At 37.3% G+C, this 16,644-nt stretch overlaps 1 protein-coding gene across 1 annotated transcript in view; it reads left to right on the top strand.

Moving 5' to 3' along the window:
- MAP3K21 (mitogen-activated protein kinase kinase kinase 21) overlaps window positions 1-16,644 on the top strand; it is a 68,123-nt gene that overhangs the window by 27,077 nt on the left and 24,402 nt on the right. Inside the window, exons 3-5 of the mRNA XM_049868190.1 lie at window positions 3,958-4,106; window positions 4,969-5,144; window positions 14,734-14,974. Of these exons, the coding sequence (XP_049724147.1) occupies window positions 3,958-4,106; window positions 4,969-5,144; window positions 14,734-14,974 (566 nt within the window). The remainder of the gene's footprint in view (window positions 1-3,957; window positions 4,107-4,968; window positions 5,145-14,733; window positions 14,975-16,644) is intronic.

The raw sequence follows: 16,644 nt of genomic DNA, 5'->3' as shown, positions 1-16,644 counted from the left end.
CATAGTAGTATATCTTAAGGCTATTTTGTGTGCTTCTGTTATAAACTGTGCAATTACAACCTGTACAAATGCTGTATAATCTATATAAATACTTTATAGAAGCCTGGTCTGTTGTAAATATAGAAGAGAACCAGTAAGTAAGAAAAAAAAAAAAAAATCTAACATCAGTCAGAATATGGGTCTTCAAATCTCTTCACTCATTGGAGAGGCCTTCTCTCAGAATCTATTTATTTGTAACTTATTATCAGTTTTGAAAAGCTTGATTGTCTGACTTTCACTAAAAGCAGCTAATTAGAAGTTTGGGAAGGGCTGCTAAACTAGTAATAGTAAAAAAAATGGTAGCCAAAAGCAAACAGGAAAAGAAAAAAAGCATAAAATATTATGAAAAGGACTTGAAACGCTGACCTCTAGGGCCACCTAGTTGTGGAGCCAAACATCCCTACACATCTCTCGAATGCATTGATCTATGTTTTTTTTTTTATTTTGTGAAAGCATAATAGAGTCTAGCGTGTCAGGATGGGCATCTGAACTACCCATACTACTGTTTTATTAATTGCCCATAAAAACAGTTTCATTCAGATATCATTGCTTACTCTCTACAGTGCTAGGCATTAGTGATTGTGTTTTTATTAGTTGTCGTCTTCTCTTCCCCCTCTCCTTCTAAAATACTATGAAAAGTTGACTGCCCTGTGTACTCAACATTATCATTTAGTTGTTACACAGCGAAACCCATGAGAACTGGAACTTGACAGGACTGCCTTGTTTTTCTGGGTCTCGAAAGCTTTCTGCCCTTGACAGGGTATGGCTTACCACTTTTCTGTCACCGTCTGTCAGTGGAAAATATTTGAGTTTACCTTCTTTGGCAGGTTTCCACCTTACAGTTTCTGGCTTTCTCAGGTTTTACTGTAATCGCTCTTGTTATTACTCATATTTACAGATTAGGAAACCAAGACCCTGAGAGGTTAAGAAATTTATTCAGGGTCAAAGCCAGGAAGTGCTAAACTCAGGTACCAGAGGCGAGATCCATGACTCGTGGTACCAAAGCCCTTAATCATTATGGTACTTTAGTTATTTGGAGAGCAGTTTCTTATACTATGTCCTCCCTAGTTTAATAGAACAGAAAAATATGTACTACACTTTAGAAAGAGTTCTTTCGAAATATTTTCATTCTTTTTACATTGATATTTAATGGAAAAGCCCTCTTTGGAAAAGTAACTTATCCTCAAGTACTCATTCTCTAAAACTTGCAACTACAAGGTTTTGTTATTTGTTTCAGCTTTATTTGCTGATGAGAATAACGGTGAAGTTTCTTTGAATTTAGGCATAACAAGGAAGTTTCTTTGAATTTAGACAATGTCCGGTTATTCTTTCTAAGAATTTTTTTGTCCTCTGCCGTGATTTTTGTGATTGATTTATGAGTTAAGTTTTCTCGTTCTTGAAATTAAGAAGATATCTCTACTAATGAACAATAATACAGATACTAAGCAGATTATCTTTGAAAAATACTCTTTTCAACTTCATAGCTAACAGTTAAAGCATTACACAGTTTACACGGGCTGCATTGTGTATTTCCTTATTTATTTTTTATGAAACAATGCTTTGAGAAGGTAGAGCAGATATCATAGTAAAAAAACTCTGAGACAAATTAATTGAAGACAAGCTATAAGGCCTCTGAGTAGAAACAGCAGGCAAGTAGTGATACTCCCAAAGCTCAAACTCAAACCGTCTGCCTCCACTCCCAGTCCTCTGTCATTGGTGCCCTGTTACCTCTTCTGTTCACAGCAGGAGCCCTGGGGTCAGTGGCCTGGGACTCAGATGCCTTTGTTTAGGGCTAGTAGCAAGTCAGCTGGAAGACCCCTAAGGCCCTTTGATGGAGCACATTCTGTCGTTTTCTACAGTCTTTTCTGTATGTTTTCAAAGCATAGTCTTTGAGTCCAGTGGCACTTGATGGAGAGGCCTTTAAGTTTTCACATCCAGGGATGACATGAGCCTGGAATCCAGATAGTGTTCCAACTCTGAGCAGCTCTTCACTGTATTGTTGTCCTTTCCCACTCACTGAAGATGAGAGGAAAATCGAATGAGACTCATAAATAGATTCTGTAGCCAAATTTACATAACTTGTGTGTGTTATTCTGACTTGCTTTGCCTTCCCTTAAGACGTTTCTTTTCCTTAATGCATATTTAATTACCTTCTCTCTGATATTTTTTAATACTTGTACAAGCAAGAGAAGAAATGAGAATTACGTTACTTCTCTAAATTTAGAATATTTTTTAACTTAAAATTATCGAGGTTTTAAAAGATTAGGTTTCATGGATTGAATTATGTCCCCCCAAAAATGTGTGTATCAACTTGGTTAGGCCATGATTCCCAGTATTGTGTGGTTGTCCTCCATTTTGTGATTGTAATTTTATGTCAAAAGGATTAGGGTGGGATTGTAACATCACCCTTACCCAGGTCACCTCCCTGATCCAAGGTAAAGGGAGTTTCTCTGGGGTGTGGCCTGCACCACCTTTTATCTCTCAAGATATAAAAGGAAAGGGCAGCAAGCAGAGAGTTGGGGACCTCATACCACCAAGAAAGCAGCATCTGGGGCAGAGGCGTGTCCTTTGGACCTGGGGTCCCTGTGCCTGAGAAGCTCCAGGATCAGGGGAAGATTGAGAACAAGGACCTTCCTCCAGAGGTGAGAGAGAGAGAAAGCCTTCCGCTGAAGCTGATGCCTTGAATTTGGGTTTGTAACCTACTAGACTGTGAAAAAAATAAATTTCTCTTTGTAAAAGCCACCCACTTGTGGTATTTATGTTATGGCAGCACTAGATGACCAAGATATTAGGGTACAAATAGAAATTTATTATTAGTACTAATGGAATTAAGAAAAAAAAAAAAAAAACTACGCCTGTTTCTTATATGCTTGTGTATTTCAATTTAAAGTCAAGTGAATTATCTGGATTGACTCTAATTTTTTTATGTATTAAAAAGGGATAGTTTAAGTGTATTTTACGTTTTGAAGTAGAAGAAAGCTAAGATACTGGCCTGTATAGTATAGTAGAAGAGAATAAATATATACAAGCCACAGGTTTATTTCTATGTTATGGTATGCTATTTGTACTGTGTATGGATGTATAGTGAAATTTGGTTTTTCACCTTCATCTAAAAATTTATTTAGAAATTCTTTATGTGTGTATTCATTTGTCCTTGTTTATAATTGTATTTGCCTTTGAAGAACTGAAGAAGCAATTATCAGTGAACCCCGCACCCCAACTTTGATGTTGGAAGCTGTCATCCTTCATTCTTTACTCCCATTTCATTCCATCTTCCTCCATAAAAAAAGAAATATATGTCCTGCCAGCCCAGCAGGCTCAAGGAGGTCCCATTGATTTCTTTTGTTGGTTACTCTGAAGCAACATAGTGAAAACATTAGAAACAGGTCTCCTAAAATATAGAGGGGGACAAGACAGTTGAGCAGTTTCAAAAAACTTTAAAAATGGTTGCATTTCAGTGCTGTAGGATGTAGCATAAGATTTCCTTAGGGCCAGGATCTTCATTATCTTACAAGTCCTCTGGAGTTTTTATTTAAATGTGGAAAAATGAGATATAAGGAAAAAAATTCTCTTGATAAGTCTTATCAAAACCACCATGTTACTTTTAGTGTGTGGACTGGCTCTGACTCTGTTTAACTGAATTTTTTACTGCTCCTAGCTTTCCTTATTCACTAAAAAAAAGTAGTTTTAATTCCTACCTATAATGGCTGTGTGATTTCTGGAAGGAGTGTGTTTGCATTTGTTGAGTTGCTGACCAGAGCAGCATACCTGCCACATTGGGGCAGTGGCCACTTACGGGCTTTGTTGGAAGAGAAGGATTCCTTTTAGGAAGTGGATGAAGGTACCGATGCATTCATCCCACCAATGAGGTCATAAGGAAAAGACACCATTTAACTTTATGAAAAATTTACCTTATAGTTATGGAGTGCTGCTGTGGGAACTGCTCACGGGAGAAGCTCCTTATCGTGGCATTGACGGTCTTGCTGTGGCTTATGGAGTAGCAGTCAATAAGCTCACTCTGCCCATTCCATCTACTTGTCCTGAGCCGTTTGCTAAGCTGATGAAAGGTATCAGTGTAGCTGTGTTTGCGTTTTGGTGGGGGGAAGGGAAGTCAGTCATAAGTACATCTCTTTTTAACCAAAAAAATAATTTCTGTGATTCTAATTTTCAAATACTTTGGTAATTACACTCTATTAAGAATTAGAAACCTTGCCTTTGATCTAAGATTTGAGGTAAAGTTGTGATGAACTAAGTAACTTAAAACAGTCCTCTTTTATCACTGACTCATTTACATATAAAAAGTTTCACCAAATACATTAGTAGAGTTCAAACACAATATTGAAGCAGCTCCAAATTTGCTGCTTTAAATTTGATGAAGTAATCATCAATGTTTTACAGTCTTAACTGTCATGGTTTTTCCATGACCTTTTCTGTTTGATCCTTATCTTTTTTAAAATTTTAACTCATCCCGTAAGCACGTTACTCTACATTATTAAGCTCTTTCTTAGAACTTCTCTTGTGCCTATGACATTTCAGAGTCTTTGGTTTTCTTAGGTTGAGTTATATAACCCTATAGCAGTAAGCCATCTTTCCAGGGGAACTTAAGCCCCTCACACACAGAGTTCATGGTAAGGCATGGAACCCACATGGCCATATATTAAGTGCAATATAACATTGAAAACAACAGCCTCATCTAACAGTAATTATACATGCCTTTGACATGGACGCTCTGTGAAATAAATTATTAAAAGTCATTGTCAATAGGTTCTTAAAATCTTCAGTAGACACTTATGTCATGGACTGATGGTTTAGAATGACAAATGTTAAATTAAAAAAATATTTCAGTATAAAACATTTCTTAGAAACTCTTGTTGGAGTTCATTTGAATTATGCCGAGAGATGGAATTAATGGGTTCTGGTTTATTTTAGAATGCTGGGAACAAGACCCTCATATTCGTCCATCATTTGCCTTAATTCTTGAACAATTGACTGCTATCGAAGGAGCCGTTATGACTGAGATGCCTCAAGAATCTTTTCATTCCATGCAAGATGATTGGAAACTGGAAATTCAACAAATGTTTGATGAGTTGAGAACAAAGGAAAAGGTGAGAGATATGTATTTTTTAATAATATTTCATTGTGTTTTTGGTGAAGGGTTACACAGCAGTTCAGGTTCCCATTCAACAATTTCTATGCAAATTGCTCAGTAACATTGATTACATTCTTCACAATGCATAAACATTCTCATTATTTCCGTTCTGGTGGTTCTATTTTTATTAATCTAGTTTCCCTCTCCCCTTACACTCTCATTTTTGTTTTAAATTAATTGTTGACTGTTTGGTCTCATATAGGTGATGTTTTTAAAGGAACAGAGTACTTTCAGGTGATACTGTTTTTTGAGCCAATTTGTTATTTATCCACAAGGTGACCTCTGGTTAGTTTCAGTTTAAGGTTTGAAGAGTATATCAGGGCAGTTATCTTGGGAAGTCCTCCAGTCTCAACCAGTAAGTCTGGTTAGAATGGTCTGTAGTGGTAGCCGGGCAGCATCTAGTTCCTCTGGTCTCAGGGTAGATGAGGCCATGGTTAGTGTAGACTGTTTGTCCTGTAGACTAGTTTCTTCTTTGAGTCTTTGGTTTTCTTCTTTCTTTTTTGTTCTGGAGGAGTAGAGATTAATAGTTGTATCTCAGATGGCTGTTCACAAGTTTTTAAGACTCCAAACACTACTCACCACATTGGAATGTAGAACATATACCTTATGAACTAAATTATACTAGTTGACCAAGATGTTCCATGAGACTATGGTCCTAATCCTTCAAACCCAGAAATCCAATCCCATGAGGTGATTGGTTGTGTCTAAGACTGTCCATAATTATGGCCCCTTTGTGCTTTATTTATACGAGTATATGCAGATAATAGTCACACAGATGCATATACATATGCATACACCTATAGGAGTATATTTGTAATTGTATTATTACTAACATTTATGAAGATTATGAAAGTTATGAGCCAAGGACCACTGTTAGCATCATTCTAAAATATTTTCAGACATCAATACTTATGGATTCTTGCCTTCAGGTTAAAGAAACAACCAAAACAGAACTGTACTCAAAATGTATAATTGGAAAAACAAACTTTGATTAGGGGAATTTTCTAATGTCAAAAAAAAGTAGAGAGAATAGTATAATAAACCCTTTGTGTATATTAACCATCTTCAGTAATTGCCACTGTTCTGCCAGTTTTGTTCCTCTCTCTTCCCCGTCATTACTTTTTTTTTAATCGGAATATTTTAAATAGAATCCTAGATTCAGGTCATTTTACCCATAAATCGTATGCGTCTTGAATTGCTAAGGATTTTTGAAAATAACTCCCTTGCTATTACTATCTGAGAAAATTAACAATAATTCTTTAATATCATATAATCCTGTCATTTAGGATATATAATATTTGGTTTATGTAAGTATTTGAGTACTCTTTCAAATATCACGATTTGAATCTTTGCATTTTGTTGGTGCAAATCAGAATTTAAACAGTTTCTGCATTGTTTTTGGTTGTTTTATCTTTTAAAACCTCTTTTATGCTAGGTATCACCTCTCCCCCAATACACATCTCCTATTATTTTTATTATTTCCAGTGCCACTGCTTTGTTGGAGGAACCAGGAAAATGTATAAATTTTGAATTTTTTAACATGATGAATTAAGAAGGAAAAAAAAAAATTTGTATGTTAAATGGAGTCCCTGGGTGGTACGAATGGTTAATGCTAACAAAAAGGTTGTTAACAAAAAGGTTGGAGGTTCAAGTTCACCCAGAGGCCTGCTGATCTACTTCTAAAAATCAGCCATTGAGAACCCTATGGAGTATAGTTCTACTCTGACACCCATGGTATCGCCATGAGTTGGAATTGGCTTTACCACAACTGGTTTTGGCTTATATGTTATATATGCTGAGGCTGCAGTTAAGTTGCCACATACAAGGTAAAATATGAGAGAAAAAACACGTAATTTTGAAGGAAAACTAGCAGGAAAGTTAGTTCAGTTAACATAGTCTCTTTTTGAATGGTGACAAATGACCGTTACTGGGCATTAAAGAACCCTAAATTCAAGACATGGTTCTGCGCTAAAATTGTAGGATTTGTTTTTTTAAAGATTTTTTAAGGCTTTTTTAAAATTTTTATTGTGCTTTAGGTGAAAGTTTACAAATCAAATCATTCTCTCATACAAAAATTTATGCATACCTTGTTATATACTCCTGGTTGCCCTCCCCTTCATGAGACAGTACACTCCTTCCATCCACTGTCTCTTTTCGTGTCTGTTCGGCCACCTTCTGACCCCCTTTGCCCTCCATCTCCCCTCTAGACAGGAGATGCCAACATAGTCTCATGTGTCTACTTAATCCAAGAAGCTCAGTCTTCACCAGTATCATTTTCTATCCCATTGTCCAATCCGTGTCTTAAGAGTTGGCTTTGGGAATGGTTCCTGTCTTGGGCTAACAGAAGGTCTGGGAACCATGACCACCGGGATCCTTCTAGTCTCAGTCAGACCATTAAGTCTGGTCTTTTTATAAGAATTTGGGGTCTGTATCCCACTGCTCTCCTGTTCCATCAGGGGTTCTCTGTTGTTTTCCCTGTCAGAGCAGTCATCAAGTGTAGCTGGACACCATCTAGTCCTTCTGGTCTCAGGCTGACGTGGTCTCTCGTTTTTGTAGCCTTTTCTGTCTCTTGGGCTCATAATTACCTTGTGCCTTTGGTGTTCTTCTTTCTCCTGTGCTCCAGGTGGGTTGAAACCAGTTGAAGCCTCTTAGATGGCTGCTTGCTAGCATCTAAGACCCCAGACGCCACTCTCCAAAGTGGGATGCAGAATGTTATCTTAATAGATTTTATTATGCTAATTGACATAGAAGTCCCCTGACACCATGGTCCCCAAACCTCCTCCCCTGCTACGCTGGCCTTTGAAGCTTTCAGTTTATTCAGGAGACTTCTTTGCTTTTGGTGTAAGTCCAGTTGTGCTAACCTCTCTTGTATTGTGTGTTGTCTTTCCCTTCACCTAACATAGTTCTTATCTACTATCTAATTAGTGAAAACCCCTTTCCCTTCCTTCCTCCCTCCTTCCCTCATAACCATCAAAGAATATTTTCTTCTCTATTTAAACTATTTCTCGAACTCTTATAATAGTAGTCTTATACAATATTTGTCCTTTTGCAACTGACGAATTTCACTCAGCATAATGCCTTCCAGATTCCTCCATGTTATGAAATGTTTCATGGATTCACCATTATTTTCCATTGATGTGTAGTATTCCATTGTGAATATACCATGATTTATTTATCCATTCATCCGTTGATGGGCACCTTGGTTGCTTCTATCTTTTTGCTATTGTAAACAGTGCTGCAGTGAACATGGGTGTGCATATATCTATCTGTTCATGTAAAGGCTCTTATTTCTCTAGGATATAGTCCAAGGAGTGGGATTGCTGGATTGTATGGTAGTTCTATTTCTAGCTTTTTAAGGAAGTGCCAAATCAATTTCCAATGTGGTTGTTCCATTTTATATTCATACCAGCAGTGTATAAGTATTCCAGTCTTTTTAGAGATATTTTTGTAGTACTTGAGCATTTTGATGAACCAAGGTTTATTCTTGTCTCAAATATATAATGGTTCAAAGGGTTAAATTCTTCTGTCAAATGTACAATAAATGTCTGGGCTAAAGTAAACCCTAGAAACCCTGGTGGTGTAGTGGTTAGGTGCTACAGCTGCTAACCGAAAGATCAGCAGTTTGAATCCACCAGGCGCTCCTTGGAAACTCTACGTGGCAGCCCTACTCTGTCCTATAGTGTCGCTATGAGTCGGAATCGACTCAACGGCAGTGGGTTTAAAAGTACAACATTGTAAGTAATTCCATGTAACCTTCTAGGGAGGCATTTTAATATCTCATGTATTTGTGATGCTAAAATAATAGAGTTATTTTTAGGTAGGGGACATTGATTTGATTAAATCAATAGTCCATGTGTTTATTCCAGTTTATGACCTTGAAACGTGGAATTATGGTATACCTGGGAGTCATTCTCCTTGCTCATGTTATTGTGACTTATGTAGTGTGCTCTGTAGCACATCTCTAGACTTTCATATTTGCTTCTGGCACTGAAGACCCCATAGCCAGCCTGAGCCGAAAGGAAAGGGCAATAGAGGGAACAACAAGTTGTGGCTTGAATATATATGCATAAACATGTCCTGAGCTGCTGTATATAGTACTGTGTGTGATACCAAGACCTCATGTTCCAGAATTCTGTTCTTAAGTTATCCTGTTCTTAACATGCTAAACTAAGTATTAATACAACTTATGTCATAGGCATTTCCCCAAATACAAATTGTTTTGCATAGCTTCCTTGTGTCTTTGGGGAAATTGTCCTGAGTTTCAGTGGTATAAATTTTTTTCAGCAAACAATATGTTCAATATTGTTGAACATACTGTGTGCTGAGCACGGTGCTGGAATCCCAGGATACAGAGATGAATATGGCAGTCTTTATGCTTGAATGCTCCTTTGAGTGCCAGGGTGGGGATCTGGACTTTCTGTTGACAAGTTTTAAAAAGGGGCTTGACAGCACTTTCAGGCCAAACATGGAAGTTAGAACCTCCTCCTCATTTCTTCCAAGAGAACTGCTTTCCAATTCTGTTCCTCATTCTGCTTCCTTTTTTGTGATAATGGAACCACTGTTTTCTCAGGTACCCAGTCTTCTAAGCTGTTACCCACAGTCGTCTTCTTGTAACAAAGATCATCAGTGGTAATTCACTACCCTAACCCATGTTGTCCTCGCCTGTGTCCAGTCCTGCTTCCTTCATCGATCCCCCTCACCACTGCCAGTGACCTTCCTAAAGTCCTGCAAAACTGATCATCCTTGTTTCTAAGAGTCAACTTTCTTCATTATTAACTTCCATTCTCCTTACATAATTAGCCTTACTTTTCCGCTGTCTCCTGTACCCACACATGCCGCATTTCTTCTAGTTGCCCTGGTGTCATGCTCTTGACTTTTGGCCTTTGCACATACTGTTTCCTCTGAGGAGAATACCCTCCCTTCCCTAGCTTTATCCCCACCTCATGATTGCTGGCTCCTTCATTCTCACTTCTTCATATCTCCTTTCCCTCACTCCACTGCACCAGATAAACTGTATGTTATCATAGTATCCTTTATTTCCCTTGTCGTGGCAGGGAATCATACTTTATCATTATTTGCTCATTTAATTGGTGTGCCTTTTTCACTAGATAATAAGTTCCTGAGATACACTATTTCATTCTTGTTCATTTACATCCACAGTGTTGAACAAAGTACTTGACTTGGCACTTGGTAAGCATTAAATAAATATATTAAAGAAACCTAAGTACAGTTTCTCAGTTTGCTCTTTAACTGTATCTAAACAGGTGGGAAGACTTAGCAGGTTAATGCAGTTTAGGCCTGACTATGAATAAATACATAAGAAATGCCAATCACATGTTACTCTGTTCAGATCACACCCACAGTATTGTGTTTGATTATGGGCATCATGGGATAGCAAGCCTCCCAAGGAGGATGGCACAGAAGGCGAGGAGCCTGGGCATCTGAGCACACAGCCAGCAGTGGAGGACACGGAATAGGATGAGGAGTGTAATGGCCTTCCTCAAATACTGGGGAAACTGTCAAGTGGTGAGGAAGGAGATATGTTTCATGTTTGTTTCTGAGTTCAGAAGTCAGATGTCTTGGGAGAGTACTCCAGGGATTGAAATTTGGTCTCCAAGTCAGAAACCTTCTAGCACCTGAAACAGTGAGATGAAGGGCTGCATTAGGTTTTCAGCTTCCTTCAGTCAAGGAATTTAAGCAGAGACTGAGGGGTTGTTTATATGGAATTCTAAAAAAATATAATAGACAACCTACTCCCGCCCCCACCCCTATCACCCTATTAAGTCTTTTGCAGAATGCCAGAATCTATAGTAGCCTAGTGTGGTGGTTAAGAAAGACCAAGAACTCTCAGACAGCCTGGTTGAATTCTGGCTCAGCCATTTGCTAGCTGTGTGATGACCTGGACCCTGTGTTACCCTCGTTGCCAACCCACATTAAAATGGTAATAGAAATTGTCTACTACAGGGCTGTTGTGAGGGTTAAATGAGCAATATATGCGAAGTACTTAGAACAGTGCCTGTTGTTTTGTGTGGTCGAGTCAATTCCGACTCATAGCAACCTAATAGGACAGAGTAGAACTGCCCCTTAGGCTTCCTAGGCTGTAATTTTTCCCAGAGCAGATTGCCAGGCCTTTTCTCCCTCAGAGCTGCTGGTGGGTTTGAACCTCTGACCTTTCCATTAGCAGCCGAGTGCTTTTTCATCGGACCACTGGGGCTCTCGGTAAGTATTTGCCTTCTTAGAAAATGTGGTTGCTTTGATTGAAGCCAGAGCAGGCACTTCAGGCTCTGAGGAATAATTCTTGAAAAGGCTAACTGGATTACTTTTTAAAATCTTGCAGTTCTTTGAAAGATTACTGCTGTCAGTGATATTTTGATATATTGATGCTTCTGATAACATTTGTTGGGAAATGTGATTGTTGAGTTCAAAAGATAGGGAAAGTATTTTCAGGAATTTTTAAATTAGATGTTTAATAGCAAAACAGAAAAGTTTTGTGATGTGGAAGAGAAACTTGAAGAAAAAAAGAAACTTAAAATCACAGAATTTGAAATTGGGAAGTGATTATTAATAATTACTGCTATTTGAAGCTTTTTTATTTTTAATTATTGATAATTCATGAAACTGCAGGATATAGATATATAATGAATTGATTCTTTTATGTGGTATAAAAATCAAAGCATGCTTCAAAACTGGATGCCTGTGCCTCCTCCATTTGAGGCTTATAGTTCTTTCTTATCCTTTGACTGGTTTTTGAGCTGTCCTAGAGCTCTCGTTGCTTTTTGTTTTTACTTGACTTTTGTATAGTGCTCTTTGCAGTGCAGCACTTACACTATCTTTGAGCCTTTTTATTTTCAGTTGAAGAATGTACAATATAATTTGCTTAAAGTTTCTGTGTCCTTTTTGATGAGTTAAAAAGCCCAAGGTCCATGCTCTATCTCCCGTTCTTGCTCGCTGATTGCCTGCAGTGGGAGGCATCAGACTTGGAGTTAATGGGCAGTGACTTGGCTGTGGTCTGTGTTACTCAGTAGCCTGTAGGCTCCATAAATACAGGTTCCTCCCCAAATTCCTGGCTTCTTATCTCTGTATGTCTGTCTTTGTGCGTTTGTGCGTGCACCTGTCTTTGAACCACTGTATGAAGGCATGTGGCTGTTAATGGTTAACATCTGTTGCCAGGAATCTGGATTTTCCATTACCAAGAATGACCTGTGCCAAGCAATTAAACAAGTATTACTGCTAGTAATCTCATCAACTAAAAGAATTTTTTGTATGCTTCATAATTTCAAAGTATTCAAAAGGATTCTAACACCCCAGACTTTTTTTTCCTTTACTTTTGAGTACTTAAAATCTATTCAGAAGGAAGATTACTTTTGTTACTTTCCTCTTTGATCTTAATTTTTTTATCTTATGAAGTCTTAAGTAAATTTTATTATCATTATTATTACTCATAAAGTCATGATAAGAGGATTCACATTTTAGCTTGGGACCTGGAATTAAAAATGGTTTTTTATTCCAATACTGTAGTAGTGGTACACAAAAAGCCTAATTGAGTTTGCTTTCCTTACCTAGTCTACGTGCCATTTCATTTAACAATAGCTAATTGGATTGTTATCAACACCACTGGGAGGTAATATCTTAACAAAAGGGCATACAACGGGTGAATTAGATTAGAAAGTTGATCAGAAATTATCTGCTGTCTCCAGACATATAACAGTAAAATAATCCAATTTGGATAAACTGATTGGGGAAGGCCGCCAGTTAAAAAATGGGTTCCAGATTTTTTTTTTAACGTGTAGCATTTTTCCTTTTTTATTTTCAAGTAGTAAATAGTATTTGGCACTGAGTAATGAAGAAATACTGGTCTGCTTAGAAATAAGAATCAGCTGGTACGTATCAGCATGAGTGATTTGTGTATCAATTGTTCTTAAGTAAATCATTTCTCCCACAATTTTGTTCATGCAGTTCAAAAAAAAAAAAAAGTTTTAAAAGTAAATTTCAGTTTGCTTTGGTACAGTTATCACACATTCAGAATTAGTTTGATCTGAATAAATACATTTCTTTGTCATCAAGACTCCCCAGTCTTCCTTGATGTTGTCCTGTTTATTTGTGGGAGGATGATCTTCTGTGTTTATTTCTCTTCGTGATAATTATGCTGACAGTTCGACTCGAATTACCTTTGAGCTCATTGTAAAAAGTCTGAGGGATTAGTCCATTTGAATTTTCATTTTAGTCCCATGTTTGACTCCATAGTTTTTTCCATGAGCCTCTGTTTATATAGTATTTCTTCTTCAATCAGTGTTTTTAAAGTAGGCCTATTCACGGTGTGGCCTACATAGGCAAAGTAGGAAATGTTTGGGCAAAGCCCAGAACTCCATTTATGATTAACATTCCACCTGGGAAGGCATCTGTTGTGCTTAACAAAGGTGTTGGTGTTAGGGTAGTATAAGATTAAGGTTAAATTTGTCTCGAGCAGCATATAAAGGCTTGCGGATGCCTTGATTTCCATGCCAGTGCTTGATTTATTGCCAGGGTAATCTAGAATAGAAAGTAGTTCATCAATAAAGGAATATTCACGTCTCTGCCAAAGAACAAAACAGTTTGCAGAAATGAAATAAGAATGGGGACATAGTTTAAAAGCTTTGTAGAGTTCTCAGTTTTACTGTTGAATAATTTATTTCTAACAAGTTTAAAATATTCCTCAATTCATAGATTTTCTGTTTCTCAGACTTTCAATAATTCTAAAACCAAAACCAAGGGAGAGTTAAACTTTAAGCAGTAAGTATGATGGCACTGGGTTTTTTTTTATGATGACAGGAGCTTTTCTAGACTAATTTGTAAGATCTAGCATAATGCTTTCCATATGTTAATGTGATCCTAAAAAGTTCTTTGTATACTGAATATGTTTTCCTTTGTCTTATAATTTTTAGAAGTGTCTTATTTTCATTTCCATTGGGGCCACAGCTGACTTGTAAAACATGAGCTTTGTTTTTTTCCCCCCCTTAATATCCCTACCAAGATGTGGTCATCTCTAAACTCTGAAGCACCCTAAGGAAGTCCTTATATAAAGATCAACTGCAGTCTTTTGTAACTAGAATAATTATCCTTTAATTAGCCAAGTTTTAACTTTTGGCCATATTTTAAAATGGATCATTCACGTCTATACTTCATTAGTATGTGTTAATGTACATTTTCTGTGTCAGGTGATACCAAAGCTAGAGGTAAAAAGAAGTGTCATGTTGAGTTGTTAAAATTTGTTACGCTTCTTTTAGGATCATAAAGATAAAAGAGCAAGATGGAGCCTCTGCATCTTTTTTAGGTTTAGTCCAAGGTCTTAGCCCTGGTTTTCTTATCTATGAAGAGCTCTGTCCTGTGTAGATTTGAATGACCAGGTGGTTGGTTGAACAGAGGAAGAGGAAATTTTTGCTTCTCGGATGTGCACGGAAGTCAAATGGCTAAGGGGAGTGTGGGTATAGTGTTGAAGTAAATAATGCCTGAGAAGTGACCTTCTTCCTACCGGGAGTGACTCACGTTGGTGTGAATCTTTGTCTCAGGAGCTGCGGTCACGGGAAGAGGAGCTAACTCGAGCAGCTCTTCAGCAGAAGTCTCAGGAGGAGTTGCTAAAGCGGCGTGAACAGCAGCTTGCAGAGCGGGAGATCGATGTGCTGGAGCGGGAGCTTAACATTATGATATTCCAGTTAAACCAGGAGAAGCCTAATGTGAAAAAGAGGAAGGGGAAGTTTAAGAGAAGTCGTCTAAAACTCAAAGACGGACATCGAATCAGTTTACCTTCAGGTATGATTATGTCCTTAGATTTCGTAACGGTTTTCATGTGTCCCGTCAGCTACTTTGTTTCATCAGAGCTGGGAAATAAGATTTTAAAACATTAAAGAAATAAGTGTCTTCAGTTGTTTACTTCAGTTCATATTCATGATTAACCAGTTAACCAGGTGCTGTCAAGTTGACACTGACTCGTGGCCACCCCATGTATGTCAGAGTAGAACTGTGCTCCACGGGATTTTCAGTGGCTAATTGTTCAGAAGTGGATTGCCAGGCCTTTCATGTGAGGAGTCGTTGCCTGGACTCAGACCTCCATCTTTTGGTTAGCAGTGAGCACATTAACTATTTGCACTACCCAGGGACTCTGTATTCATAATAGAATGAGCTAATTAATTTTTCATATATAAAGTAGCATAAAACAGTAGTACATTTCATGAGTTTTTAACTGTCAGCAGACTTTCATATTAATGAACTAAATTTATTTCTTTTGAAGTCAAAGTGGACCTTCTTTTTAGCTGATTGCCCTGAATCAGTGTTTTGTGGCATTGTAAAAGTCCAGACAATAAAATGACTGATGTTTCATTAATTTTATTGCTTTCAGAGAATCTAAGAAGTCAACTGGTAACAGCTCATTTGGAACACTGATGTTGTTAGCACTTTCAACAAAATATAGCAAATACTTCAGTTTTGTTGCTGCTTTCATCTGAGGGTTTAGTGTGCTCGAGGTACAAAAATGAACCAGCAAATCTAGGAAATCTGTTAAAACATTTTTAAAACCTTGTGACAAAAACTTAGAATAATTACTTGTTTTAGGAAAAATTAAACAGAATAGAAAATGCAAACATATTAACTCACTAAATGAAGTTCTTTAATATTCTGTTATACTTGATTTAGGGACAAACCAAATACCCTCACTGTATTTTGTGATTCTTTTTAATGCCAGGAAAGAATGGTAACAGAACAAGAGTAAGCTGTACTTTTATAGAATTTGTATTAAGTATCTACATCTCTATATCTGTCTGTCTCTCTAAATATATATATTATATACTAAAAAAAAAAAAAAATTTTCCTAAGGTGTGTGTTAATGGCATGGCATTTTGATTTAAACAACAGTAACTTGACAATTTTTTATATAAAATGCATTTATATAAAAGGAGCCCTGCTAGGGCAGTGGTTAAGCACTTGGCTGCTAACCAAAAGTTAGGTGGTTTGAACCCACTAGCCACTCTGTGGAAGAAAGATGCAGCAGTCCGCTTCCGTAAAGATTACAGCCTTGGGAACACTATGGGGCAGTTCTCCTATGTCTTGTAGGGTCACTATGAGTTAGAATTGACTGAGTGGTAACGGGTTTGGTTTTTAGGTTTTTTGGTGTATAAAAATGTCTTGTAAAATAATTACTGCGAAATATTGGAAGCCTTGAAGCATTTTTTTTTTTTTTTGAAGCATAATGTGACTTTTTAGATTATTGGAGATGTCCTCAATTGATCAGAAAATTGCTAGTAAATGGTAGTCATGAGTATACAGCATTCATTATTAATTACTGGTTTATTGATGCGAGAATAGATGATGGGTCTTTATTGATTTTACCTTTAACCTCCCTGAAAAAGAAAAAAAAAAAAGATAATTTTTCAGGTTCTTTTCTGATGGTTGCTTTTAGTTGAAGTGTAACTTGGAGGACCACTTAC

This window comes from Elephas maximus, chromosome 24 (genome assembly GCF_024166365.1).
Source record: "Elephas maximus indicus isolate mEleMax1 chromosome 24, mEleMax1 primary haplotype, whole genome shotgun sequence".
NCBI lineage: Eukaryota > Metazoa > Chordata > Mammalia > Proboscidea > Elephantidae > Elephas > Elephas maximus.
Note: the sequence above shows the minus strand (reverse complement) of the source record. Positions and strands in the feature narration are given on the sequence as shown.